Genomic DNA, 27,541 nt, shown 5'->3' on the forward strand with positions numbered 1-27,541 from the left:
TAACGGGTGGTTTGTCATCACCTGATACAATCTGATACAATAATGAGGTTCTGTTTTGTGCCTTCTGTCTTTCAAAAACGCCCTCTGCACATGAGCAGAGGGCGCACATCTAATTTTATGTCAACATCATGTTGTGGCCGGTAAGACCAGAGGAAGGGAATCTTTAAAGTGCTGCTTTGTGTTCCTCAGGGAGGTTTCTTCTTCGCTGGTGTGGGATTCGATTGAGGAGCCCGACGTGGACTTTGGGGAGTTTGTGGAGTTGTTCTCCAAAACAGCCGTGAAGGAGAAGAAGCAGCCGCTCTCTGACACCATAACCAAGTCCAAAGCCAAACAGGTCTGAGTGTTTAAAAGCTGCTTTCACACATGCACTTCATACCGACATGACCCGGAGGAGCTGTTTCTGAGAACGCAAATATCTGAATCAGTCGGACCGGACATGAAACACACTTTACCTGACAGCTCCCTGGTTAGAAGGTCATGTAATGTCTGATTGATGTGTAGATACAGCAGGATCATACAGCTAATGAGTGGGCATGTTGATGCGTCCTTTACGCTCCACCCTCCTCCAACCTGAACTGAATGCAGTGGTTCCAGCAGCGAAGACTGCTTCTTGGTCTCCTGTTTGTCTGCTACATAACTTGCAGGGCAACTTCAAACACTGTCTGCAGAATCAGGTCTGGACATTGTCCACAGTTCATCTGTTTCTTACTATAGTTTACTATGTTCAACTTTTCAGACTATTGCAACTGGAAAAGTTTAAATTTTCTTAAAGACTCAACTTGACACTAAAAAGTACAGAAGTGCCAACAGAGGCTAAACATAGATGTCTGAGTGCATCGTTAATCTGTCAGTTTCCCATTTTGAATACGGACAGGTCGAACCCTGCAGTAAAACAACACTCACTCACTCTGAATATGAACAAACAACACATATTTTACACTACAAAGTACATCTGAGCTTCTGGATCTGATGTCATGTCTGATATGTTGATTTATTGTTTAGGTTGTGAAGCTCCTGAACAACAAGCGTTCTCAGGCAGTAGGAATCCTCATGTCCTCCCTGCACCTCGACATGAAAGACATCCAGCATGGTGAGTTCTGCACTTTCTGAACACATTCATTCAATTAACTGGATTTCAATCAGCGCCAGTCTGTGCTTGTCATGTGTTATTGTACATCAGGGTCACACTGGAAATCACTGGATTTGTTCAAAGTCTATTAACCGGCTGGGTTTGAAATACCCCAAAAAGGCTGTACCACCAGAAACACCATGTAGATGAGAAAATCTTCAGTCAATTAAATTTATACTTTTTCTGGTAAATCTCTGGTAAATATTTTCCAAAAAGGTGCAAAAACCAGGTGCACATCTGGTTTTCTGACTGTATGATTATTTAAAAGTGATGGGAAGTAAGCAGCAGATCAGTTCAGTACAAGTTGAGGCACTTTTACTAATTTCTGTCTTTATATTTTATGTTAAATTTTACTCCACTACATTTCAGAAAGAAATCCTCTACTGTGATTGGGCCAGCCCACTGTCAATTAAAAATAAATAAAGGGGCCGGTCGGGCTGTTTTATAGGACGGTAAAACAACAACAACAACAAAAAAATACTGTTTAGTGACAAGTTTTCTTTTTGTCTTCCTTTAAATTCTTTACTTTAAATTTAAGGTCTGTATTATTTTGTTATGTTGTGCCCAAAAATGACTAAAACAAGTGGCAGCTTTTTAAAACATAAGTAAACAAATTCACCGTTTAGCATTTTGTGAACGCAGGTAACAAAGGGTTGAAGGAACTGGAAAGTTCTTTTCATACATTATTTTTTATGTTTTATTTTCACACAAACTTATTGATATTTAGTATATTATTGTGTATGTAATTACAGCACTACAGCAGAATGATAGTACTCTTTTTTTCTTTTCTACTCTATCTTTTGATTGTTTGAGCCAGAGACTGAAACAAACTGATCATCACACTTTCTCAGTTTTTCTCTTCTTTGTTGGTTTTCTTTAGTTTCTCCTTTGTTTCATGTTTCCCAGTTTTCTCCTTTAAATCTTGTTCCTGAAGCTTTAATTCATCATAACAGGTCCAAAAAAAAATATGATTGAACCTTTTCACTAATTACTAGTGATCCTTTAACACAGATGTGACCAGTAACCTCTCTCTCTCCTCTCTCTCTCCCCTCTCTCTCTCTCTCTCTCTCTCTCTCTCTCTCCCTCTCTCTCTCTCTCTCTCTCCTCTCTCTCTCTCTCTCTCTCTCTCTCTCTCTCTCTCTCTCTCTCTCTCTCTCTCTCTCTCTCTCTCTCTCTCTCTCTCTCTCTCTCTCTCCTCTCTCCCTCCCCCTCCCCCTCCCCTCCAGCCATCCTGAACTTGGACAACACAGTAGTTGACCTGGAGACTCTGCAGGCGCTGTATGAAAATGTGAGCAGTAAACACTCTCTACAATCACTTCATCTTGTTTACAATCTAGTTTGACATCAGTTTGTTTTCTTTTCTCACCATGTGCATTTGCATTTTAGTGCAGCACATGATTAAATGTTTTCCAAACTTGTGCCAAGTTGCTATTTTTGTGGCTCAACATGAACCTGGCTGCACTGAGAGGAGCAGAACGCTACAACAAGGGGTGTGTTGTAAAGATGCATTCGTGCATTATAATATTGATGTCAATTTCATACCTAAAACATGTTTTCCCAGCGCACAGAACTTTGTGTGCCCTGCCATGTAAAGACAGTGTGTGTATTTCAATCCTTGTTGTGCATGTATTGAGTGGCAGTTGGTTCCAACATATTCTTCCAGGTGGGTGCTGGCTCACTGACTTCTTCCGTTACCCATGCTGCCTTTGCATCGCTTCTGGTTGATAGGAAGTTTGATTCAGTTCAGATTAAGTTTTTTTTTTTACTGCCCACGTCTAGACTGTTTGTGCTTGCAGCCGATTTCAACACACAGTTATGTTTTACGGATTGATGGATTGTGATGGGAACAAAAGAGAAAGTGAGGGGACATAAATTTAGAGTCCCATGATGACAAATGTCCTCTACTTTAACCCAAACCCTGATCTTTCCCTAAACATAACCAACTTTGTTTCATTCCTAATTCTAACTGAACAAAGGAAAAATACTGTATATCAGTGGTGTATTTCCTGCTATGAGTAGGTCCACTAATTTAGAAAACGTTTCCTGGATTGAATACAGAAGTGGACTTACATGTTTGATCAGTTTGGAAGGCTTGTTCTTACAAATATTATATATTCTTATAGTCAATTTAATAATAATCGTGCTTTCCAGAGTGTCCTGGGTGTATTTGATCATTTTTCAGGGACAATACACGTTAATCTACATTCCTGTAAATCTGCTAGTTTTATCGTTTGACCCCTACACAACATAAAATGATTGTTCTGCATCTCCTGGATTTGTGCACCGCCTACAATATATAATATATATTTTCTGCTGTCACGATGAAGTGCATAAATTATGGATCAGGAAGAGTCTCTTGTGTCTCCCCTACAGAGGGCGCAACAGGATGAGCTGGACAAGATTGAAAAGCATATAAAATCCTCTAAAGACAAGGAGAACGCCAAACCTCTGGACAAACCTGAACAGTGAGTGATTCCTCCAACACTTCAGCACCGATGAGCATGTTTAGTGAGTGAGAGTCTGATACACGTACAAGAGACCATTTTACACAGTTTAGAAACTCTGAACTGTTTGATTATTAATCAAGCGGAGGTGACAAAGAAAAGAGAGCAGCATGTTAAAAAACTTCCACAGAAAAATATAGATTAAATGTGAACAGATCTTCCTCATTAAACTTAGACATAAGGTTTATTATGTGTTTTGGAAAATTAAAAAGGATCAGTCAGATTTCAGTAATCCAGAGGTACCCATCTAATATCCATATCTCAGTTAAGAATGCTTCGTTAGCCGCTTTTTTCTCAAGTCTGTTCCAAAGTTGAGTCATATTACATCTTTGCGTTATATTTAGAGGTTTCCATCACATATCCTCCTCAGTTTTGAACTCCCCAAAACAATGGAAGAGCTCTGTAATGTTACAATTCACCTGTTCACAGAAACCCATGATGCTAGTCACATACTGTAATCTGAACAACCCTCTCACAGCTGTCAGTGGGAAGTCCCAGATCTTTACATGTTTGACTGCTCAGCACTGATTCATTACTTGATGAATGGGAAAAAAAAAAAAAAAAAACTTCCTTAAACGTGAGATTTTCCTTCAAAATTAAATCTTAATATCCATACTGGCTGGCGTACGACAGCACTGTTGAACTAAGTTTAAAAGTAACTATAACATTAAATGTTGTGTGTATTCATGTTTCCTCTGGGTTGCAGGTTTCTCTACCAGCTCTCCCTGATCCCAAACTTCTCAGGCAGAGTCTTCTGCATCCTCTTCCAGTGCAGCTTCTCGGAGTGCATGTCGTCCATCATGAGGAAACTGGACACGCTGCAGAAGGTCTGCAAGGTGAGTCAGACTGCAGAAAACACTGTTCGCTGCTACGCTTTTACAGTTCCAGAATAAAACGGAGTAAAAAATGCTGAGGGAGAAACTGAGGTAAAAACCAAACTGCACATACATGTACCTGCCTTAAAGTCAGTATCTCATGCTGATGAATACCTGCAGTTCATGAGGAGGTGTGTGTCCATGAGATAATTAACATTATCATGGCCTCTAAATTTATCATGTATGTTTGCCTGTTTTGTTTAGTTTGTGGGAAAGTTTCATTCACAAAAATGTAACGCACGATTTAAAAAAAAAAAAAAAGGTCTCAAACTGTAGAGCTTAAAATCTGCTGTCATAAATCAGCAAACAAAAACAGATCAGAAAAACAGAGGAGCCAAAATAATGAGAAAATGTTTAAAATGTAAGTCCAACTCGAGTCATCAGCATTGTGATAGAAATAAAGACAGTTACAGGAGGTTTTTGGAAAGTGAAGCAGCCCAGGACATATGGGATATATGAGGTGCTCAGGAACAGTCACAGAGGTATTTGTCAGGAGAGTATTTCACTCTAAAGGTGATGAGGAACCTACTGGAAAGGAATGTGGCAATAAAAATACTAAAATTTAAAAAAAAAAAAAAAAAAAGAGTCCTGATAATTACATAGGATATTGGAAACACATTACAATACTATACATGAAAATGTGAATACTTACGAAAAAACAAGTCAGGAACGACCTGATCGTTGATGCGTTGTTTGTATGTTCTGTTCTTGCTCTTCTTCCTACTTTTGCACTTATAACCCTAAAACTGACCACTATAAAAATAAAACATTATTATGTCCTTAATTCCGTCATAACTTCTAACCCAGGACTCGTACAACGTCTCTGGAACACTTATACATTTTGTTCCTTCAAGACAAAGTATGAGAAAAGTGTTTTTTATACCGTGAATCTGAAAGTTTGTATCCGCCACTTAGGAACAAACATGTTTGAGCAACTGCAGCCATGAACACAGCTGATTAACAACATAATAACCTGTAAACACTGACCCTGTCCAACTTAGTGATGAGCAGATGTTGAGCCAAATATCACAAGTCAGTACAGCATGTGACACCAAGTCCTCACACATCAGATAATTCTGATTCAGGAAAAAGTCACTCAGAAACCTCAGGAAGAGCCAAAGAGGAGGCATCAGTTCTCCAGATGTAATATATGTTGTGTGTATAGAGCAACATAACACATCTACGCTGTGGACATTCAGGACGACAGATGTACAGATACTGATTCGTATGTGATGCAGGAGGATGATGAGTTCCAGCTGCTGTGAAGCTGCATTCACTCATTAACTGAATATGTTCTCTCCATTTAGCCAACAGCTTTTATCTCATGTTAAAACACACAATCATTTCTAGAGATTTGGTTTAAACGTTTGCTGTTGGAAAAATTACTCAGAAGCTTGGTTCAAAATCAAACACATTGGACATTTATTCTTGCAAGAAGGAGCAACTACATGGACCCTCAAAGAGAGGTGTGCAGCAGTGCTCCCCCCAGCAGTTCTCTACGTCACTCCTCCGTAGGGCAGCTTTTATACAGTTGACAAACAATTGACAGTCACCCCCGTTCCCTTTGTATCTGCTTTCGTATGGTAATACTGAGTTGGTTGTAGGCCACAAGATAAGGACACAGGGGAGTTGTCAATTAGATGCGGAAAGTAAAACAAAAAGAATCACTTGCAAATAAGACAGAAAACAAAGGAAACTTTTCAGAGCCTGCTTGACAAGAGACTTTCCGGAGCCACAATGCAAACAAGAGGAAGAGACAAATCTTTTTTTTCCATCATTTGCGATTTGTGATTTATCCTGCAAACTAACACAGGATGGAGCAAACTTTTTAGGGTTTGGTACCAATATCTTTAAGTCCTTATGTGATCACTTTATCTGTGTTTATCAGGTTCTTTCTCTATCTGAGATCTGTTGAAAAAAAAAATACTTGTATCTGCAGGCGTTAGAGAACAGCGAGACCGTGAAGAGGGTTCTGGGTCTGGTTCTGGCCTTTGGTAACTTCATGAATGGTGGTAATCGGACCAGGGGCCAAGCGGATGGCTTCGTCCTCGACATCCTGCCTAAACTCAAAGATGTCAAGAGCAGCGTGAGTAAAAAGGAATCTGACGTTTCCTCAGTTGGAACCATGTGAAATGTCTGAAATTGAGGCCTTTATCAGTCTCGGGAGGCAAAATGTACTAAATTTACATTATCTGGGGCCTCCTGTATAGCTGTAACCTGACTGCACCACAGGCCTGTCAATCAAACAGACACGCCCCCCAAAACAGGTCTTCTTGAATCTTCTTTTCTAATGAATGAGGGATTATTTTCAGATGGACCTCCAGAAAACTAAGAAGAAGGAGTGACTTTAGCTAACAACACCGAGATAACTGATGGACACATTTTATTCACTTTGGATTTGATGACAGAAGTTGAATGGGAGTCTATGGAGCCGGAGGCTTTTTGGAGCCGACCTCTAGTGGCACTCGCTGGTATTGCAGCTGAAGACACTTCTGGATCGGAACCATTTTACAGACTTCAAAAAGTTTCGTCCACTTTTGTATCCAGTCTGTGCTTCAGATGCATGGGGTAACTTTTGATGTGTTGCAGATGGAAAACATGAAAAAATGGAACAAACACTGGCAATTAAAAAGCAAATTAAGGAAGACAGAATCCTCCAGCAATCTGGGAAAGCAAGACAAGATTTGGAGGCATGTTTATCAATGGTTCGAGATGGCGTGTTGTCCAGTGAGGAACGTGACGGACTGGTGCCCAGATCTTCTGAGTATGTTGGATTTCAGTAGTAGTACGGTTTTGGGCCGCTGAGTGCTGCTGGAACAGCTTCAATGCTCCTTGAAAAGATTTTCCCTCCGCTGGTGTATTGATTGATTGATGGTGGAGAGCGCCATCTCTGCGTCGAAGTGGGTTGAGATCTGGTGAATGTCAGGTGATAGCTCGTGATTCTCATCATTTTCTGTCTCATCAAACCACTCAGTGAGAGAGTCCACTCCCATCCGGACAGAAATGTTTCATCATAGGATTAAGTTGATGACTCAGAACAACTCTTAATTGCTTTGCAGCGGCCTTTCCCTCTAATCATTCCCTCATTGGAGGGTTTCAAACATTCAGATTTTTCCATACATTCATTTGTATATATATATATTCACATATTTTGTAAATGAGACAATTCATGTTTTTACTGTTCAGACAGGCTCATTTTACTGGTGTTTGCAGGGATTGAAGTTATTTATTTTCAATTAAAGAATCAGCAGCCCAGTGGGGCCCGAACCTTTACCTCCATCTGTAGGTGTCACTCCAACATTGTACTGAGTTGTGGTGTTTAGTTTGTGCTTGATTTGATTTAGCTCATATGTGACAGTTAATAAAGCCACACTAGAAACAGCTGTAAGGATGTTCATCAGAGTCTCTTCCCTACTCCTGTAAACAAACATGTTTCTTCTTCTCTCCACATGCAGGACAGTATGAGAAGTCTGCTGTCTTACATCGTTGCGTACTACCTCAGACACTTCGACGAGGTAAACTGACTTTGTGTTATCGCACATATCTTCCTTTCATATGTAGCTCACATTCAGATGTGATCTGCTTCATAATGACTATCTACATCGTATTTACAAACATTTTAGGAGTTATAATAATCACATATCTGAAAATGATGGAATTGTATCACACATGAAATGTTCATGATAAACTTGACTATTTGTTTACTAGAAAATGTTTAATGTGTGTGTGTGTGTGTGTGTGTGTGTGTGTGTGTGTGTGTGTGTGTGTGTGTGTGTGTGTGTGTGTGTGTGTGTGTGTGTGTGTGTGTGTGTGTGTGTGTGTGTGTGTGTGTGTGTGTGTGTGTGTGTGTGTGTGTGTGTGTGACCATCACCAGGATGCCGGCAGGGAGACGAGTGTGTTTCCTCTCCCTGAGCCTCACGACCTGTTCCAGGCTTCACAGATGAAATTTGAAGACTTTCAGAAAGATCTGACACGACTGAGGAAGGACCTGAGAGGTAACACACACACACACACACACACACACACACACACACACACACACACACACACACACACACACACACACACACACACACACACACACACACACACACACACACACACACTGGTTGTTCTATCTTTATGAGGACACCCATTGACATAATGCCCCTTACCCTAACTTTAACCATAACAACGAAGTCTCTAACTACAAACGGTACCCTAACCCTCACCTGAACCTAATTCTAACCTTAAATAAAAACATTTTAACTTTCAAATTACCCCTGGACCTGCATAAATGTCCTCACAATCTAGGTTTTTCCTTATGATTATGCTTTTCTTTTTTGATATCCATCAACTTTACCCTATTGTTGCTTTCTTCATTATTTCATTAGCGTGTACGTCAGAAGTGGAGAAGGTGTGCAAAGTGTCAAATGAAGACTACCTGCAGCCTTTCAAAGATAAGATGGGGGAATTCCTTGCACAAGGTAAGTGATGAGAATCATAAATCTGTGAAGAGAGCTGTGTGAGTCGAAGCACGTTCGTCTCTGGTTATTTATCTCAGTCGCAAATCGTGGCACGCCAACAAAGAATCCCTTACAGCAGGAGTATGTTTCTCATATTTTCTCAAAGTTAGTTTTCTATTTGTGTAGAATGTAGACAGAGATTACAATATGTTTGATATATCTCAGAAAGAGACACTGATTATCCCGTATAGTTGTCTGGCCCTCTGAACACAGGAGGTTTTTTATCATATGACATTTCACTGGACTGAATGGGTGACAGAACCGAAGGACTTTCTCATGTTTGATCCTTTGTTCTGACATTTTGTCTTATTTCTCCTTTCTTAGCTAAAAGTGAACTGCAGACTCTGGATGCTCAACTCAGCAGCACTCAGAAACTGTAAGGACAACCTGCTTCATCTGTTTCATTTCTGTTCTCTGCTGATTGGTTCACACAGACTACTAATACGTTGAACTCATCTGTATTTATGAGGAGATCTGTTTAAAGAGAGCATCTCACCTTTAAAAATGACAGTTTAATATGGAATGATAATCTAAATCTGTGTCTTTCAGAAACTGAGCTGTGTAGTGAAACTGCTGTAAAGTGCTGTATTAGAACATGTTGGAAACAGCTTTTGCTCCTCTGCAAATCACAAATCACAAAATCACAAATTTGATCACATTCTGAACAATCAGTACCAGTATAATATCTTTTGCATTTGATCAAATGCAGGAGCAAAATGATCATAAATAGAATAAGTCAGCCTGCACGATGCGACACGGCCCCACTTCCTGTGTACACAGGAAGTTAAAAGACAAACTTATGCTGCTGAAATCATAGACTGGATAAAAAAAAGTGGACAAAGCTTGCAGGTCTGTAAAATGGTTCTGATCCAGGAGTGTCTTCAGCTGCAATACCAGCGAGTGCCACTAGAGGTCGGCTCCAAAAAGCCTCCGGCTCCATAGACTCCCATTCAACTTCTCTCATCAAATCCAAAGTGAATAAAATGTGTCCATCAGTTATCTCGGTGTTGTTAGCTAAAGTCACTCCTTCTTATTAGTTTTCTGGAGGTCCATCTGAAAATAATCCCTCATTCATTAGAAAAGAAGATTCAAGAAGACCTGGTTTTGGGGGCGTGTCTGTTTGATTGACAGGCCTGTGGTGCAGTCAGGTTACAGCTATCGGTGGGCGGGACGTAGTATCGTCAGGTTTCCGATCAGATTGGTCAGATCCACCGTGGATCCTCCACTAGCTCGTCCAAATATGGTCACTTCCTGCTCCAAACCGCTCCGAACTAACAAGATGGTGACGGACAGAATCTGAACCGGAGGATTCATAACGATCACAAAACAACGGGTGAAACCCATAATGTCACCAGAGGGAGGGGCAAATATACATCTACAGTAAAAATAATGTGTATAAATTGAATCTGAGTTAATAAATAATGTGCCACTGACATAAGAAGTGAAACTGTTTTGAGATGTTGAGAATGTGGTACATTAATGGTACTTTGACCTGTAAAGTATCTCACCTGTAACCTGCTGTATGCTCTCACTGGCAGAGATCTTCCTCCAGAGAATACTCAGCTATAATTTGCCAAAAGGTGTGGATCATTTCCTGTTAACAGCGGAGCTCTGACGTGGGTGTACCTGGTTTCAGTTGTTGCTAGGCAACAGATTTGCCCACTTGCTGGAGTTAGATAGTGACATTGGTTCTAAGTATATATTGATGAAGACAGTAACACAAGGTTTCATTTTAGAGAGAGCGTTGATCTGAAGTATTGTGTATTTGATTGGTCAGACCAAAAAAAAAGAAAGAAAATGGGAAAATGCCCGATATGCCTGAAGGCCAGGCAGCTCTGGTCCAACATGATTATCAGGCACGGTACAAGGTTTAGGCTGGTCTTTCAAGTATTTTTTTAATAAGTACCCCAAACCGATAATAGGAGAGACACGCTTTTTAACTGTCCACCTTTCAAGACATTATTAAACATAAATATACAGTTAAAAGAAGAAATGTCTTTGTGCTGCAACAACTCACGGACATCTGACTACACACTGATTTATTGACGTGTCACGAGTTTCAAACGCTGGGAACCAGCAGTTCAATGTTTAACAATGCATCGTGTTTTGTATGTAAGTCAAGTCTTCACCTTTAAAGTACCAGATAACTGCAGCTGCATGTTTGACTGTGTCCCGTACTGGTGGGTAAAAAGCTGACATTGTGTCCTGTCAGGTTCCTGGAGCTCACAGTGTTCTTCTCAGTGAAGGCCAAAGGAGGAGAGAAGGAGGTTTCCCTCAACACGCTCTTCTCCATCTGGCACGAGTTCTCCTCCGACTTCAAGGACCAGTGGAAAAAAGAGAACAAAGTCATCCTCAAGGAGAGGTACATGCTGCTCTACAGCTGCCTTTCTTTCTTTCTTTCTTTCTTTCTTTCTTTCTCTCTCTCTCTCTCTCTCTCTCTCTCTCTCTCTCTCTCTCTCTCTCTCTTCTTTCTTTCTTTCTTTCTTTCTTTCTTTCTTTCTTTCTTTCTTTCTCTCTCTCTCTCTCTCTCTCTCTCTCTCTCTCTCTCTCTCTCTCTCTTTCTTTCTTTCTTTCTTTCTTTCTTTCTTTCTTTCTTTCTTTCTTTCTTTCTTTCTTTCAACCAAAATACACCTTTGAAAGATTGTTTATTTTATATACCTTTAAAAATAATTTATTTTAGACACATTATTACCTTCTTCTATGGATAAGTTCAAATGTACTGTTTGGTTACTGGAGCTGTAATGTTCACATCAACTGGGTTAACTGTGTGTTGTACAGGTTAAAAGCAGCGGAGGAGTGTTTCCGACAGGCCAAGGAGAAGGCTTCCTACAGCGTCAAACCCAAACATGCCTCTGGCATCGTAAGTTCACCTTCAGCTGTCATTTCTGTTGGTTAAAGAAGCCTGAAGGTCAATATATCATTCTGTTTAGCTGCTCCGCTCCTTAACACATCAAGATGACAATAACACTTGTTGTACTAGTTGTACTAGATCAGATACCTTCCAAATTGTCAATTAATAAACCCAGAAAACCTCGACAGTCTGTATATAATTACATCGCAGGAGAAATGTTAAGCTGCCACCATTCATTTTCATTACCAGTACTTCTGAAAATATATTTTTTTGTATTACATATTTACATATATATTTATTATGAGTTATTATTTAGTCAGAAAAGTCAAATGTAATGTTTAGTTTAGGTGTTAGGAAAAAATATCCATTATCTGCATATTATAACAGTCTCTTTGTTTTGATAAATATTTATTTGTATAGAGACAAGTAGCATGTAGTGACGTCGTACACCAAAGCATTAATATGCTATTTTACAAGGCCTATCCCCAGATGGGTGCGTAAAATACACAGTGGTAAACACACATACATTAGGGACGGTACAAAACACAAACTCAACAATAAATACATACAATCAAAACACAAAACTCAATGAGAAAATACAGATGGAACAATACTGTAATTAACGAGTACCAAAGCTGATAAATAATTTTAGATAAATAGTAAGAATGAACTCAGATTTGTACTTCAGCACAGTTCTTGTGCTTGCGAGTTAAATTGCACCTCTGGCTCTGAGAGCCGCCATCACTCCATCAAATCCAAAGAACGAAAGCCAACGGTAATGAAATGTTTCTGTTTGAAGTGCCCTACTCTTGTTCTTGCAGTTTGACGCTGCTTTTAGTCAGATGATGGACGGCTGTAATCCGTTTAACATCTGTGATGTGTCTGTTCAACAGAAAGCCAAGCTTGGCATGAAGATCTGACTTTGAGTGGACTTGGCATGCTCTTCTTCCTGACGTTGGACACCAGCAGTGAGTCAAAGACAGAAAAGTACGAGGAGGACAGAAGAGAGAACGAAGGGGCAGAACGGATGTGGAGGGCATGTATCTGCAGTTGAGCCTGCTCCAGACATCTTTCATTCATTTATTTATTTTTTCTTTTGCCTTACATGACTTATTAAGTCATTGAAGGAAGCTGCTGCAGGGCCACAAAGGACATATCACACACTGTATACATCTGCTGGAATATCAACATACTGTCTGTGCAGCCTGTCGCTCTACATTCATCTAATAATGTAATACATCTCTTTGATTAAGACGCTTCAGCTGAATGTGAGTCTCAGTAAACCTGCACTGAGATGTGTCGCTGATGAAGAGCGATTGTTCAGAATCAAACATGACATGACTTAGTACTACAGTCACTTCAGAAAGTATTCAGAACCTTTGATTTTTGGGCACTTTTTTGTGCTGAATTTACTTTTAAATGTGACTCGTTAGCAGCAGCAGACTGGAATAAAAGAAGGCCAAACAGTGTTTGATTTAGGGACCTTTATTAGGATATGAAAGGACACAGATGCAGGCTGCAATAACTGACTTAAATAGGGGGTGAGTATCCAAGAAGAGTTTTAGAGATAAGCATAAACAAGTATACAGAGCACAATTTGACCAGAGAATACAGAAGGCAGTGATGTGATGTTTTCTGAAAGGGCGTTAATAACAAATCAAAGAACAGAGTTTTTAAATGTTCTTTTGAAAGCCACTCTATAAACTGCATCTCCATAATCAAACAAGGGAGGTAGGAGATCACGGGGTTGGTAGCAGGTGTAAAAGAGTTTTCTGTATAGAAAACCACCTTTTTTTTCTTAACCTTTGACGGCAATATGAGAGAAGGACAATGCACTAGCTAGCCAGATTCACAGGTATTTATGAACCTTAACCTGCTGCTTTCATTACTAGTGGTTTTCTTACAAAACAAGAACCACATAACTTTAGTCTTGACAACGTCTAATGATAAACTGAAGTTATTATTTTGAGAAAACTTTCTGAAGTGATTTTAACTCTGCAATGGACCAATGATGATTGTTTCATCATGGAATGATCCACATATCTAAAAGATTTTGCTTTTAAATATTGTTGCACAATGTTGTTTGGCATCCAGTTCAGATGGATGGTTCTTGGGATGGTATGAGCCAGATGATGAGGGGAGCCCGGTTCAATGTTTGACTCAATTTCTCTCCTCATGTTGTCAGAATCCTTTAAATGCGGTTTGGAAAACTAAAATCCGGCTGTAACAGAGTTTTTTTCTTCTTGTATTGCCCCATAAAGTTCTGATTGATGGAGACGGTCATCCTTCGGGCAGGTTCTCACAAATCTGCAGAGGACTTCTGAAGCTATTAGAGTTATCAATGGGTTCTTGGTCAGTTCCCTTTTTTATACCCAAAGCTTTAGAAATGGATTCACATCCTTGCCCTGCTCTATGCCTCCTCACAATTGTATCACAAAGGTCTTCAGAGAGTTTATTTTATTTCCTGTCCTGGTATCCATCCTTCTAAACCTATCTTGAGGGTAATTTAAACAAATAAGATGCAACTGAACCAATTTTCGAGTTCTTTAGCAAGATCTGAACTTTTATACACCGATCAGCCATAATATTAAAACCCCTCGCCTGATATTGTGTAGGTTCCCTTCATCCCGCCTAACAGCTCTGACACATCGAGGCATGGACTATACAAGACCTCTGAAGGTGTCCGGGGGTATATTAGGCTTCAAGACATCAGCAGCAGATCTTTTACATCCTGTACGTTTTTGAGGTCCATGTTTTTAACATAAATATCCATAACACTTTAATACATTGTGCAATTTCTACCAAATTAAGCTGGCACAACAGTAGCTTATATATATATATTATTTATATATATTTATTTATATATATATATAAATAAATGGCCATGACTAATAAGTCTGACTCATGTTAAGTTGTGGATTCATCTTTGCCCAAAGCCCTCATATTAAGGTATTCTCCAAAAACTGAGATGGCAGCAGATTTGTCCATTACATTATGTTTTTGAATGATATATTTAATTTTTTTTTTAACATTTATAAAGAATAGTGATCATTTTTTGTTGGAACTGTGTCAGGAAGATTGCTGCATTTCCACCAAAAACAGATCCGGGCCAGCTTGCTTGTGCCACTGAAGTAACGGACTGGCAATGATTAGCAGCACTTGCAAACATTTACTGCTATATCCTGGTTATAATGGGCATTACTGAGCATTATTAATGACATTACTGACTATCACTTAACATGCTATGTCGAAAAGTAACAGAAGTGTTGGTTATCCCACACGACAGCCGTGAACACATCTTTTTAAATGCCACAGTAAATCATCTGACCTCGGTATCATTCTCTTCATGGACCTTCACACACACCTCGATGCTGTTTGTGACTCGACATCATCGCGGTGCAATCAGACCTCTCAGCAGAGAATCTCTCAAACTCGGTATGCATTTGTACAGCAGCAGTGTTGATGGATGGGAGAAGAATGTTATTGTAAACTTACATGTGTAATTTTAATGTATGTTCAATGAGATGCCATATCATACCTGATATACAGTGCGTGTGTGTGTGTGTTTTCTCTTCACCTGGTTGATCACATTTCTGTGGTTGAAAGCAATGTAATGAAGGATGTGTACAGTGCTGTACAGAGTATTGAAATATAGCAATTGAATTTCTGTTGCAGAATTAATGTCAGGTAATAAATTGGTACAAAATATTGTGACACGTTTTGCGTTTCTTTTATTAACGTCCTCTTATTGTGGCTGTGGCTGCAACAGGAACTTAATTCAGTTTGACCGGTTTCATATGTAATAAATGTGAACAGAATGCATAAGACCGTACAATATCGTACCATACAATATTCTAGAAAGTAACCCAATAATTCCCCCTTCAGCAGTACTTGGCGGTAAAACTGCCTTCAAACAGGAGGGAACTTCCGACAGAACCACACAGAGGGTGGGCGGCCATCTGCCTGCTGGACCAGTGGGGGAGACGAGTGGTTTCCCGAGACCCCCCTTCACTCTCTGTGATTCAACTCTGCCAGGGGGCTGTCGGAGAATTTAAGGGGACCCATAGAGAAGTAAAGATATTCTACGAGGTGAAGAGACGAGCTCTAAAAACAAAGCAATTTCTCAGAGAACCTAAAAAAAAAAACAGCTCACACTTTCATAAAAATTACATTCCTTTCTCTGTCAAATTTGTACACAGACATGATATATATATTTTTAGAGTCAGTGTGACTTAGACTCATTATTTCTGATGCCCATTGCCATGATGCCTGTGTCCAAATCTGCTGAGAAATCACAAGATGGTCCTTCTAACTTCAGAACATGCCCCACGTCCCAGAAAATTAAGTTTTCCTCTACATCACCATAATCCTGAAATATTTGTCAGTACATCCACGGGTTCATTACAAACAGGGACTGTTCGGCATACTCACTGGTAGCATTTGCCAAAACCCATGTGGTGTTGTAGGTGTCACTTCTCATCCTGTCCGTTAAGTTCTTTTTTCTTATCTTCTGTTTCCTGTTTTATTTTGTTACTCATCTCTCGTTTCGTTTCAGATCACTTCACGTTGGGCCCTCGTGTTCTCACGCCGTTGTGATAGTCTTCCCTGTATTTAGTCTGTGTTCTCCTTACCTTCTGTGCCAGTTCATCGTAGTTCACAGCTCTTCGTTCCAGCATTTACTTGTCTGAGTTTTTCCTTGTGTATGATTTGTTTTTCCCTGGATCTCCCTTTTACCTGATACCTCTGCCTGTGACTTTTCTGATTCTTTCAGTAAAGAGCAATAAACTGAGGTGTGAGTCTGAGTCATGCATTTGAGTCTAGTACCTGTTATATTAAAGTAGAAACTGGGCACCATGGACTCTTTCCGCTCTGCCCTGGCCAAGCAGGGACACAGATTAACCCACCAGGAGGAGTTAATGAGTTCCTGCGAGTGGGGTTTGAAGGAATTTTTTAACTCAGCAGATCTGAACAGAGGCAGCAGCTGGCCACTCTCCTGGTTCCGGTCCTCCACCTCCGGCTCCCGTGGCCCAATCCTGCTGGTCCTCCTGTGTTCCCTCATCGCACCCACCTAGAACGCTTCTCGGGGGATTCTGGTAACTGCGAGCCCTTCTTGACCCAGTGCAGTCCCCATTTTTAACTCCAGGTGACTGCTTATCCAGCAGAGAAATCCAAGATAACCTTCATTATCCCTCACCTCACTGATAGAGCAGAGGCGTGGGCAACCGCTGAGTGGGTGAGAAATTCTCCTGTTCGCTCCTCTCTGACCACCTTTACTGACACCCTGCACAAGATATTCGCCATACAGGGCCATACAGATACAGGGCCATACAGGGCCATACAGGGCCATACAGGGCCATACAGGGCCATACAGGGCGGCGGGTTAGGCCATCGAGTCCCCCACCCTTTCAGCCGACAATAACTGGAACTCGGCCATTCTGTTCAAAGCCTTCGTCCATGGACTCTCTGATCAGTTGAAGGACCGAATCGCATCCCTCGAGGCTCCCGGGAGATCTGGACTCCTTAATCTCTCAAACCATCAAGATTAATAACAGGTTGAGAGAGAGAGAGAGAGAGAGCCAGGTCATCCTACCGCCTCCCGGCCACCATCCTTCACCTGCCGTTCGGTGGACACTCACTTTTTTCTGGTTCATCATCAGCCCCCGCAGCCTCTTCAGCGCCCCCCTGCAGAGCTCGTCTCACTCCGAAGGAACATCAACTCCGCATTAATGAGGGCCGCTGCATGTACTGTGGCCAACAGGAACATTACATTAATTCCAGTCCAGTAAAAGACCGGGTTCACAGCTAAGGAGGAGGACGCTCAAGAGCCGAATTCTTCCTCTGCTCCAGTTCCTCCATACCTGACGCCGTGAGAACAGCACATCAGTACATTGGCTTTAATCGACTCTGGGCTGGCCAAAGTTTTTATGGATTGGGATTTAGCAAAAAACAACTACGATCCACCCTCTGACTCTTACAGGCTAACGCTTTAGATGGAAAACTTCTGTGCCAAGTCACACACGGTACTGAACCTGTGAAACTTGTTATGGCTCACGGACACTCAGAGACACTCAGCTTTCATCTATTTAACTGCCCTCTCCAAACCCTGGCATTAGGTTATCCCTGGCTCTCAGTCCACAATGCACACGTGTATTGGGCTTCCGGCAGAGTTTTTAAATGAATCTCCTGCCAGGCATCCTGTCTTCTTCCCTCCTCGGTCTCCTCCAGACCTCAGAAGATCTCTTCTTTGGCCCCAGCTGCTGCTACCTACGTAGCTGCATTTGGCTTCCACCTCTTCTCGCCCTAAAGGTTTCCCTGACCTCTCCGGCATTCCTTAAAGCTACATGGACCTAAAATAAAGCTTCAACAAGACTAAGGCCACCTCCCTTCCTCCGCATAGACCGTACGACTGTGCTATCAATCTTTTACCTGGTTCTGCTAGTGGTCATCTCTCTTCCTTGTTTTCTCCAGAACATGAAGAAATGCAGAAGTACATCAGTGAATCCCTGGCAGCCAACATCATCCATCCCTCATCGTCCTCAGCAGGAGCAGGCTTCTTCTTCGCAGAGAAGAAAGACAAGTCCCTTCGTCCCTGCATGGACTACAAAGGTTTGATATCACTGTAAAGAACAGATATCTCTTACCTTTCATCTCTGCTTTTGAGCTCCTCTGGGGGGCCAAATACTTCACCAATTTGGAACTCCTTGATGCTTCCTTCTACGGCAGGTTTATCCAGAACTATAGCACCATAGCCTCTCCCCTACATGCTCTCACTTCTGCTGCTGTAAAGTACACCTGCTCCTCCTCGGCTGATGAGGCTTTCACCCTTTTAAGAACAATTTCACCTCTGCTCCCATTCTCGCTATCCCTGGTCCTTACCTGCAGTTCATTGTAGAAGTGGACTCTTTGGATGTGGGAGTCGGAGTCGTCGTCTCCCAGAGTTCCACCCTGGACAATAAACTGCACCCCTACACCGTCCTCTCCCGCAAACTCTCCTCTGCGGAAAGGAGCTATGATGTGGGGAACCACGAGCTGCCTGCGATTAAGGTCGCCTTAGAAGAGTGAAGACATTGGCTGGAGGGGGTCGAGCAGCAGTTTCTGTTCTGGACCGACCATAAGAACCTCGAATACGTCCGCACTGCTAAGAGGCTCAATCACCTGCAGGCCAGATGGAGCGACTGAAAGAGCAGCTTAAAAGTGTCCGCTTCCCAAAGCCTTCCTGCTCATCCTCTGGTCTCTGCCCACGCATTCACACTGTAACTGTGTTAGAGACATGTCTATGGTTATCAACCCCCTTATTCCCTGCCCTGGAAAATAAGTCCAATGTCCTCTTGGCTCATGACCTCATTCAAAGGTGCATCTGGATCAAAGCGCGTCAGGTTTTTCTGAGAAATGTTGCCCGCAGCAAACGGTTGGCTGACCAAAGGCACGCCCCTGCTGCTACTTACCAGACCTGCCAAAAAGTTTGGCTCTCAATGCGTGACCTGCCCCTCCGAGTTGAATCCAGCATGCTGGCTCTCCGCTTCATTGGACCATTTTCATTTCTAAGGTTATCAATCCTGTCACCGTCCAGCTCATGCTTCCTGCATCTATGAGAGCCAAAGCTGACAGGGCAGCTGATTATGTATTTCTGCAATTTTTGGGGGTTGCGATTTGCATTTCAGAACTGCTGGTTTATATATTTTTTTTATTTTTGTGTTTGCATTTGCGTTTTGCCCTTCAGAGGCCTGTACTAGTTAGCAGGATTTGCTGTTATCTACTGACCAATCAGTTCTCTCAGAAAATGTCATCACCAGTCGCAGAAGATCACGTGGAGCTCAGTGCACGAGTGATACAGTTCTCTCTTTGAGGAGGGCAGAGTGTTTAGAGACCAACAATCCTCCTTGGCTTTACCTGGCTATTTTAGGAAATATTAGATATAGATTCTTTTTCAGTGCGTTTTTACTGATATCATCTTACAACAAAGACAATGAGGCACTAAAGCCTTGTACTTGTACTTATAAGATGTGACAATAAGCCAACTTACAGCTTTAAATTATGTTTATATGTGTTTCTTATTTGCCCTCCAGTCCGTTTGACACCAGCAGGGCTGCAGCTGAAAGGATGTCAAACACAGCATGAGACTGTATATTTAAAAATAAACTAACATAAGGGGATACACATATGTAATTACAGTGAGTGCGGTAATGATGGTAAGGTGATATCATAAGCCTTTAGCCCACGCATTCACATTGTAACTGTTAGAGACATGTTCAAGTTTTTTCATTTATAAATTCATTATTATTTTGTTGTACAGTTTTACATAATTTAACTAAATATGCTAAGTTTAAATGGTTGATTTAAGAAATGTCATAATTCTTAAAGTAAGGGTGTGATGTAACGTAAAATAATGGCTCACATGACTTAAGAGCATGAAAAGATATCCTGGGTATGTTGAACCTGTTTCGTAGTCTAAACCTGTGCTTGCACTGCAGATTGAACCACATGGTTTAATCTGCCACATCTGCCTCTGCAAAAGGGGGTGTGACATATCCCATGTTTCCCTATGATATCATTGTTGCAGCAGAGGGGAGGTGTGCGTGCATGTGGAAAAAAAAAACATTGTTCAGGTGCGTGCACGTGAGAAAAAAGTTTATACACGTGCAAAAATAGGTTTCATGAACTATTGAAATTTATTGTACAAAAAAATATGTATCAACAACCACCCATATACAGTCAAATTTGAAAATTCAAACATGATTTGACCATACATTTTCTGTTTGACCCAAATCACCTATGAGGTGACTGTTTACATCCATCATGTCTCCCAGCTCTTCATTCTTAACTGTCCTTTTTTCCTGAATTAACTTACATTACTTCAGCCATCAATGATCTCCTGTTGATTTTACTACAACACTTAATTTACAGTCATGTACTTTTACTTAATCATTAAGATTTTTTTAGTTTTATTCATTCATTTATTTATTTATTCATTTTGGGGCAAGGGGGAGGGGGAGCTTCAATAACTTCAGTTCTTAAACATTTGAATGTTACAAAAATCTATTCACACATCATTGGTCTCCTCCTGTTGGTCATTATGCAACTCTTCGTTTAAAACAGATGCTGTTGCATCATTTTGAGGAAGTTTTATTGGAAAACAAAAAAGGAGATCATTGATACATGAAGTCATTTTAAGGACAACACACTGAAAAAGACTTATTGAATATTCTAAATAAAGGATCCCTAGAAAAAAAAAAATCCACATTGAGTCATGTATTATACCCAACAACAGATCATGGATGTGTGAAATGAACATTAAAACTGATAGACTGAAGTTATTAAATATTCAATAAAACCTTTTTTTTTTGTATTTTCTTCTGTCTGAACTTCACTTTGTTTATGATCCCTAAAACTCAAATCTCACAGCTGGCTGTATACAGTGAACCCTCCCTGAAGCAGCGAGACCGTGAAAGGTGAACCGCGTTATAACGCGGTTCACCTTTCACGGTCTCGCTGCTTCACGGATTTGCATCGTGCATTGAAATCACATTACGACTATATGTAACGTAGATATATTTAATGTCCAGTTCTATCTATTTCAATTGTAAAATAAAGGTTACTACTTCACGGATTTCGCCTATCATGGTTTCTATTTGGAACGTAACCCCCGCGATAAACGAGGGTTCACTGTACATACAAACCCGTATTATCTGTTTAGGTCTTTTGATGAAATCAGGTTGTAGCCTGTGAAATGACACGTTTGTGTTTTAACGACATTTAACGACAGTCAGATGAGTGTGTTTACTGTGCAACACTCACGTGAAGCTGCAGGACAGTTTTCTGTGAATAACAATCTTAAAATATGAATACATGTGCTGCTTTATTGTGGACATCTACCCAATGCTGGTTGTAGTCGTTGTGCTTGACAGCTCTTATTATCAGCTCAATGCAAAAGTTCATGTGTTTTACTCAGGTGTGTGAATTGACCTGGATATGGTGTGTCCATTGCGCGCAAACCAATATATAAGCGGAGGTACGTTGCTGCTAAATGCATATCAGGTCAAAACTGCATATCTGTAGTGATTACTTTGATGTCTCAATAATCTGAGTATCTACCTTTTGATTAAGAGTTTATTCACACCTCTGGACGCTTTTTTTTTTATTGGTGCAAGAACAAAACTGGTGATATTTACAACAATGATTGTGTCAAGAGCAGAGTACACAGGGCCAGATCTTATGTTTCAGCAAGCTTGAGTTCAGGACTCTTGTGCTGAAAGGTGGATTATTTTAATGATAATATTTGTTTCTTGCTTAAATGTAGTCATGAACTATGCAGCCTGAACAAATGATGAGGTTTGTCAGAGACTTGAACAAAAGGGTTTGGGTGATAACAGATGGCCTTTTCTGATGGGATGGTATAATGCATTATCAATGTCTGCGTTGTCACTTTAAGACGAAAACACAAATCTAAATGTGGTGATGTTGAATGGAGGGCTGACTCCTCCCTCATTTTACCAATCAACAGGATATAAATACCACCTGCTGTCACTTGTTCTCTCCCTACTGTGGCTGGTTTTGTTGGAGTTGCAGGTATGTAGTGAAATGATCACGCTTCATGCCAATATGCCAAGTTTAAACTGCATATCTAGTGTCTACATGTGGGACAGCTTTATCTGACAAAGTGACTGGGATCTAGTGTTGGAAAACCCCATGATGGTTCGGCTGTCTTGATGTTCAGCTCTATGCCAGAGGTGGTGAGTAGCTGGCAGCTACATTATGTATTTTAATTGGCAGCATGGTGGGCTTAGTTGAACTGAACTATTCTTTCTATTTTGTAGCTGCACCTGCTGCTGCCTTCGGTCCTGTGTGGACTGTTGACTCTTAAACAGCAAGACCCACAAGGACGCATGTCCCTTGCCCCGCATCGAGGAGTCCCTGATGCCCTGTCTGGGGCCTGCTGGTTCTTAAAGCTGGATCTTGTTAGTGGGTACAATCAAGTACTAGCCACCAAAAAACATAAAATGAAGGCAGAACTCTATTCTGGCTGTTCAAATGGAACCAAATGCCACTTGGTTTATATATTTTCAAGAGGTTAATGGAGAGACTGTTTGGAGATCAGAACTGCCAGTCATTGTTAGTGTAGATGGATAATGTTGTGTTTTTCTTTTCTAAAATGTAGCACAGCGCATGGAGTGTTTGAATAGTGTGCTGGGCTGCCTGCAAGAGGGTCTCAAAGTTGGAAAAGGGTTCCTCCTTCAGACATCAGGTGAGGTACTGGGGCCACATTAGATCCAAGGGTGGTGTGTCTGCAGACCCTGCCAAAAGGAAGGTGGTCTCAAAATGGCAGCATCCTAACCGTGTGTCTGAGTTGTGTTCCTTCCTAGGATTACCTGCGCTTTATAGAGGAGTTCCCCCAGCTGGCTTCCCCTTTGAACTGTATACTTGCTCACTTTACTGGCACAAAATGCAAGAAACCTTTTGGAAAGAATCTACCCACTGCATGGATGGAGGAGAGTGAGCAGAGCTATGAGGGCCTTCAGTGTTCTTGCCTTGCCCTTTATCCGAGAGATTTCCCTTTATCCTACAGTGGACTTGGTGCTGTGCTTTCGCAAGAACAGGTGGGTAAAGTCAGACCTGTAGTTAAGCCTGCAGAGCGCAACATGAACAACTACAGCTCTATGAAGTTTGAGTTTTTGGCTCTCAAATGGGCAATGACTGAAATTCAGACATTATCTGCCTGGACAGAAATATGTGGTGTATAATGACAATAACTCTCTGAGCCATTTTTCTACAGTCAAGCTGTGTGCTACAGAACAGCGTTGGGCTGCAAAACTGTTTGATTTCACCATCAAGTATGGGCCCAGTCACAGCAATCAGAATGCGGACTCCCTTTCCTGGCAGCTCCGAGTCAGTGCGAATGCATTGGAGTATGCAGCCCCAGGCAGTTCAGTTCCAGCGTCCCTGCAGCAGGCTAATCAAGCTATTCATACAGCGGAGGCTACCCAGTCCGCTGTGTTGGCTTTCCCTTATCACACCCAGTCTGATCTACGCGTCTTACAGGAAGCGGACCCTCCCATCAAAGAGTTCCTGAAATCTTGGACCAGGAGGAAGGGCCTTGATGCAGTTGAACAATGCCAGGCCTTCAAGAAAGCTCTTGTGCTGGTGAGACAGTTGGACTGGGAGAAGAGGAAGTGTTCTATCATAGAGTCTTCTGCCCTGAGGGAGAAGAAGTTCTCCAGTTGGTACTTCCTATGACACTCAAGAGTCAGGTCCTGCATCAGCTGCATGATGAACATGGGCACCAAGACAGTGAAAGAACTCCTGACTTGGTCCATCAGCAGTGCTACGGGCCAGGAATGCACCATGACATCGAACCATGGTGCCAACATTGTGAACGATGCCAGTTAGCTAAGGACTCAACCTGCTGCCTGTGCTTACATGGGCCATCTGATGGCTGCCAAACCAAATACTGGCTGTTGACTTCACTGTCCCAGAGCCATCAGAGAATGGGATGGAAAATGTCCTTATGACTGGTGTCTTTTTGAAATACACCTGCAGTTCTAACCCATGAACATCGTGCTTATACAAACATTTTTAGCGCCTCCTCATCAGACAGCTCTGCTGCTTCTATGGCATTGATAAATGCCACACTTCTCCTTACCATCCGGCTGGTAATGGAGACTCTACACAATCTCCTGTGCACTCTACCTGTCATCGAGGAGAAGGATTGGGCATGCCGCTGCGAACAACTCACATCAGGTAAAACACCATCGCTCCCTCCTCAAAACTAAAACATTGTAATTGAGAGTCTTTTTAGGGGGCTGCACAAGTTGTTTGTTTGAAGAGACTGACTTTGAAGGTTGTGCAACAAAATATTAAGTTAAGGGTCCCATCAACTCTTGTCACTGTCATTTTCATGTATTTAAAATATTTGGTTAAATCAGAAATCTAAAGTCTGATTTTTATTAAATATAAAATAAACAATGATATACAATCATCCACGACTGTTTATAGTGCCTCTAACTTGCAAATCTACAAGGTGCTTTATGACGTTTGCCTTCCATTCTCACACACACACTTGCACAACAATAATGTCAGTTATCATACATTTACCACCCATTGGGAGCAATGTGGGAATTAGTGTCTTGCCCATGGACACTTTGGCATGTGGATTGGAGGGGGCAGGCATTAACACTTGTGTTGTCCTCACATTTTCTAGACACCCAGTGCCCTCGGGTCAAACTGTCCAGCTTTATCAAAGGCCTTGATTTCATATTGTCTGTACACCCAGCGCCCTCGGGTCAAACCGCGCAGGGTGATCTCATATTCAGATTCACATTTAACTTTATTGTCATTGCACAGATTACAAATACTAGGATAACGAAATGCAGTTTTTTTATCATCTGACCACAAGTGCAAAAGAAAGCAGTGAAAGGGCAATGTGCTAGATAAATACAATATAAACAGTATGGACAGTATGTACCATATTGTCTATACACCCAGTATCCTCGGGTCAAACCGTCCGACGTTATCTCATATCGTATGTACACCCAGAGTCCTCGGGTCAAACTGTCCGGTGCCATCTACGGCCTCAATTTGTACACACGGGACAGCAGGCGAGCCTTTGCAGATGTATTTCTTACACCTGTAGCACATTGAGTTTTACTGTCCTTCTTCGGTGGACAGATCTGACACCTCTTCCTCTTCCTCGCCCCGAGAGCTGGGGAGCTGTTTGGGGCTGACGCCAGGGCAGGCTGATCCTCGGGCGCGTCGCAAGACCTGGGCCTCTGAACGGCTTTCACAACCGAGGCGGCAGCTTCCGTGCGGGGGAGACGTTCCCTTCTTTCAATGAACGGGGTTACGAGCGCCTTGCCCAGCTGCTCCAGGAACACCCTCCTCTTGTTCTTTTTACCAGGCATTAGGGTTAAGCTTTCTCCATATCACAAAGGCGTTGTAGGAGGATACGTCGATGATGTTGTGGAATACGACCAGGGGCCAGCGAGCGGTCATCAGTCTGCAACTGTACGTTCCTATCACCTTATCTAGGTTGTCCACACCTCCTTTGTGGCAGTTGTAGTCGAGGACGATGGCAGGCTTCCTGTCGTCTCGATCGCTGACAGCGGCCTCTGTGTGGCGCGTGCTCATGAGTAGCACATTCTTGTTTTTCTTTGGGAAGTAGGACACTAGAGCGGTCGTGGGCGTGAAGGTGAACTTTGACGAGAACACCCGTCTGTCCTTTGGTGTAAGCAGCGCAGGCAGAAGCTCGGGTTTGTTCTTGAGTACCGTGCCGACCACGGTGATATTCTTCTTCAGGAGCTGTCGTCCGAGTTCGTAAGAAGTGAAGAAGTTGTCACGGGTCACGTTGCAACCACCGAGACCCTCCGTCACGTCGAGCACGACTCGCATCCCTTGGTTCTTCTCCGAGCCGCCGCTGCTAGCCTTCCCGGTGTACACTTGCATCTTCCAAGCGTAGCTGGATCTCGCGTCGCAAGCCACCCACGACTTGATCCCGTATTTCGCCGGCTTGCTGGGCATGTACTGATGGAACGGACAACGACCTTTGGAGAGGGGAGAACACATTTGGTTGTTTGTGGGGTTTTTTGTGGTTTTTTGCTCGGGTTACAGGAAAGCTGGTAACGCGAAACACGTACACGGTTTGCACCTAGTGGCAATCGCCTGGTTATATTATTTTGTAAAACTGAACAATGAGAAACAAAACAAAAATATAGAAACCCCACCTCTGAATGGCACCAGTTGCTCATCCACGGTCACTTCGGGCCCTGGGTTGTAGAGGTGCAGCAGTCGCTCCACCCACGCGTCCCAGACCTCTCGTACGGCTGCCAGTTTGTCCGTAGCACATCTGGCGGGTCTCGTCTCGCGGTCATCGAACCGTAAAAGTCTCGAGTCAGTGTGATAGACTTTGAGTGGCATAGCGGCACGGAAAATAACCCTTCCGCTCTCCGCCTCGCCTCGGGACCTGTAGACGCCGGCTAGGATGAGCAGCCCTATGTATGCGCGCAGATCGGTCTCGTTCATCGCTTTCCAGCCGTCTCCGTACCTTCTGAAACCCTGAGGATTGGTCATCTCCCGGAGGATTGTTTCTATCGCCGGCGTGACAAACAGGGAGAACGTAGAGGCTATGTCGTGAGCGTGTGACACCGTGTACGTGGTGGGACCTGGGTCCGTCGCGGTCCCCGCCGGCTGTCCTCCGGCTCTACTTGACCCTTTGGCGTACGATGCTGACGACCATGTTATTTTTCCATTTTTGGAGAGGAGAGTTTCACCCCGGGAAATTTCCTGTTCTTCGTCTTCTGACGCCGAGTCGTCGTGGTCCGGATTGTACTCTTCCCCGTCTTTTTCCTCAGACACATCCTCCGCTTCCTCTTCGTAATCTTGCTGTACGTCCGACATGAGCTGTTGCACGACCTGTTCGGCTGTGAAACGCGCAGCCATGGCTTCGACGTGTAGGACAGAGTTGCGTGTCCGCACGTGTCACCGAGGCTAGATTAATATATAATGGCTTCGACGTGTAGGACAGGGGTTGAGGAGGGGGGGCGCGTGTGTCCGCACGTGTCACACAGGCTAGATTAATATGTTACGTTTGCTCGTACGCAAACTAGACAAAATGTGGACCGGGTCGAGATTTACCACAGGCGATCGAGTCCATCTCTCCGCCTGGGTCAGGGAGGGTCACGTGTGCG

At 42.4% G+C, this 27,541-nt stretch overlaps 1 protein-coding gene and 2 pseudogenes across 1 annotated transcript in view; 2 read left to right on the forward strand and 1 right to left on the reverse strand.

The window, feature by feature from the left end:
• The window catches only part of fmn2b (formin 2b), a 30,416-nt gene extending 14,838 nt beyond the window's left edge, over window positions 1–15,578 (forward strand). The window contains 13 exon segments of the mRNA XM_069708822.1: window positions 190–334; window positions 1,003–1,090; window positions 2,356–2,417; window positions 3,503–3,594; window positions 4,340–4,469; window positions 6,448–6,594; window positions 7,964–8,023; window positions 8,383–8,503; window positions 8,882–8,974; window positions 9,338–9,389; window positions 11,226–11,375; window positions 11,792–11,873; window positions 12,758–15,578. Coding sequence (XP_069564923.1) covers window positions 190–334; window positions 1,003–1,090; window positions 2,356–2,417; window positions 3,503–3,594; window positions 4,340–4,469; window positions 6,448–6,594; window positions 7,964–8,023; window positions 8,383–8,503; window positions 8,882–8,974; window positions 9,338–9,389; window positions 11,226–11,375; window positions 11,792–11,873; window positions 12,758–12,784 — 1,249 coding nt within the window. The 3' untranslated portion in view covers window positions 12,785–15,578.
• A 7,449-nt stretch (window positions 15,579–23,027) lies between these two features.
• Window positions 23,028–24,603, forward strand: LOC138626870 (uncharacterized; annotated as a pseudogene).
• An 828-nt stretch (window positions 24,604–25,431) lies between these two features.
• Window positions 25,432–27,293, reverse strand: LOC138626871 (piggyBac transposable element-derived protein 4-like; annotated as a pseudogene).
• Between the last annotated feature and the right edge of the window lie 248 nt (window positions 27,294–27,541).

The sequence above is a fragment of the Brachyistius frenatus genome, unplaced genomic scaffold (genome assembly GCF_029030835.1).
Source record: "Brachyistius frenatus isolate BFR_SWC_R1_liver_20210118 unplaced genomic scaffold, ASM2903083v1 Contig_78, whole genome shotgun sequence".
NCBI classification, from domain to species: Eukaryota; Metazoa; Chordata; class Actinopteri; family Embiotocidae; genus Brachyistius; species Brachyistius frenatus.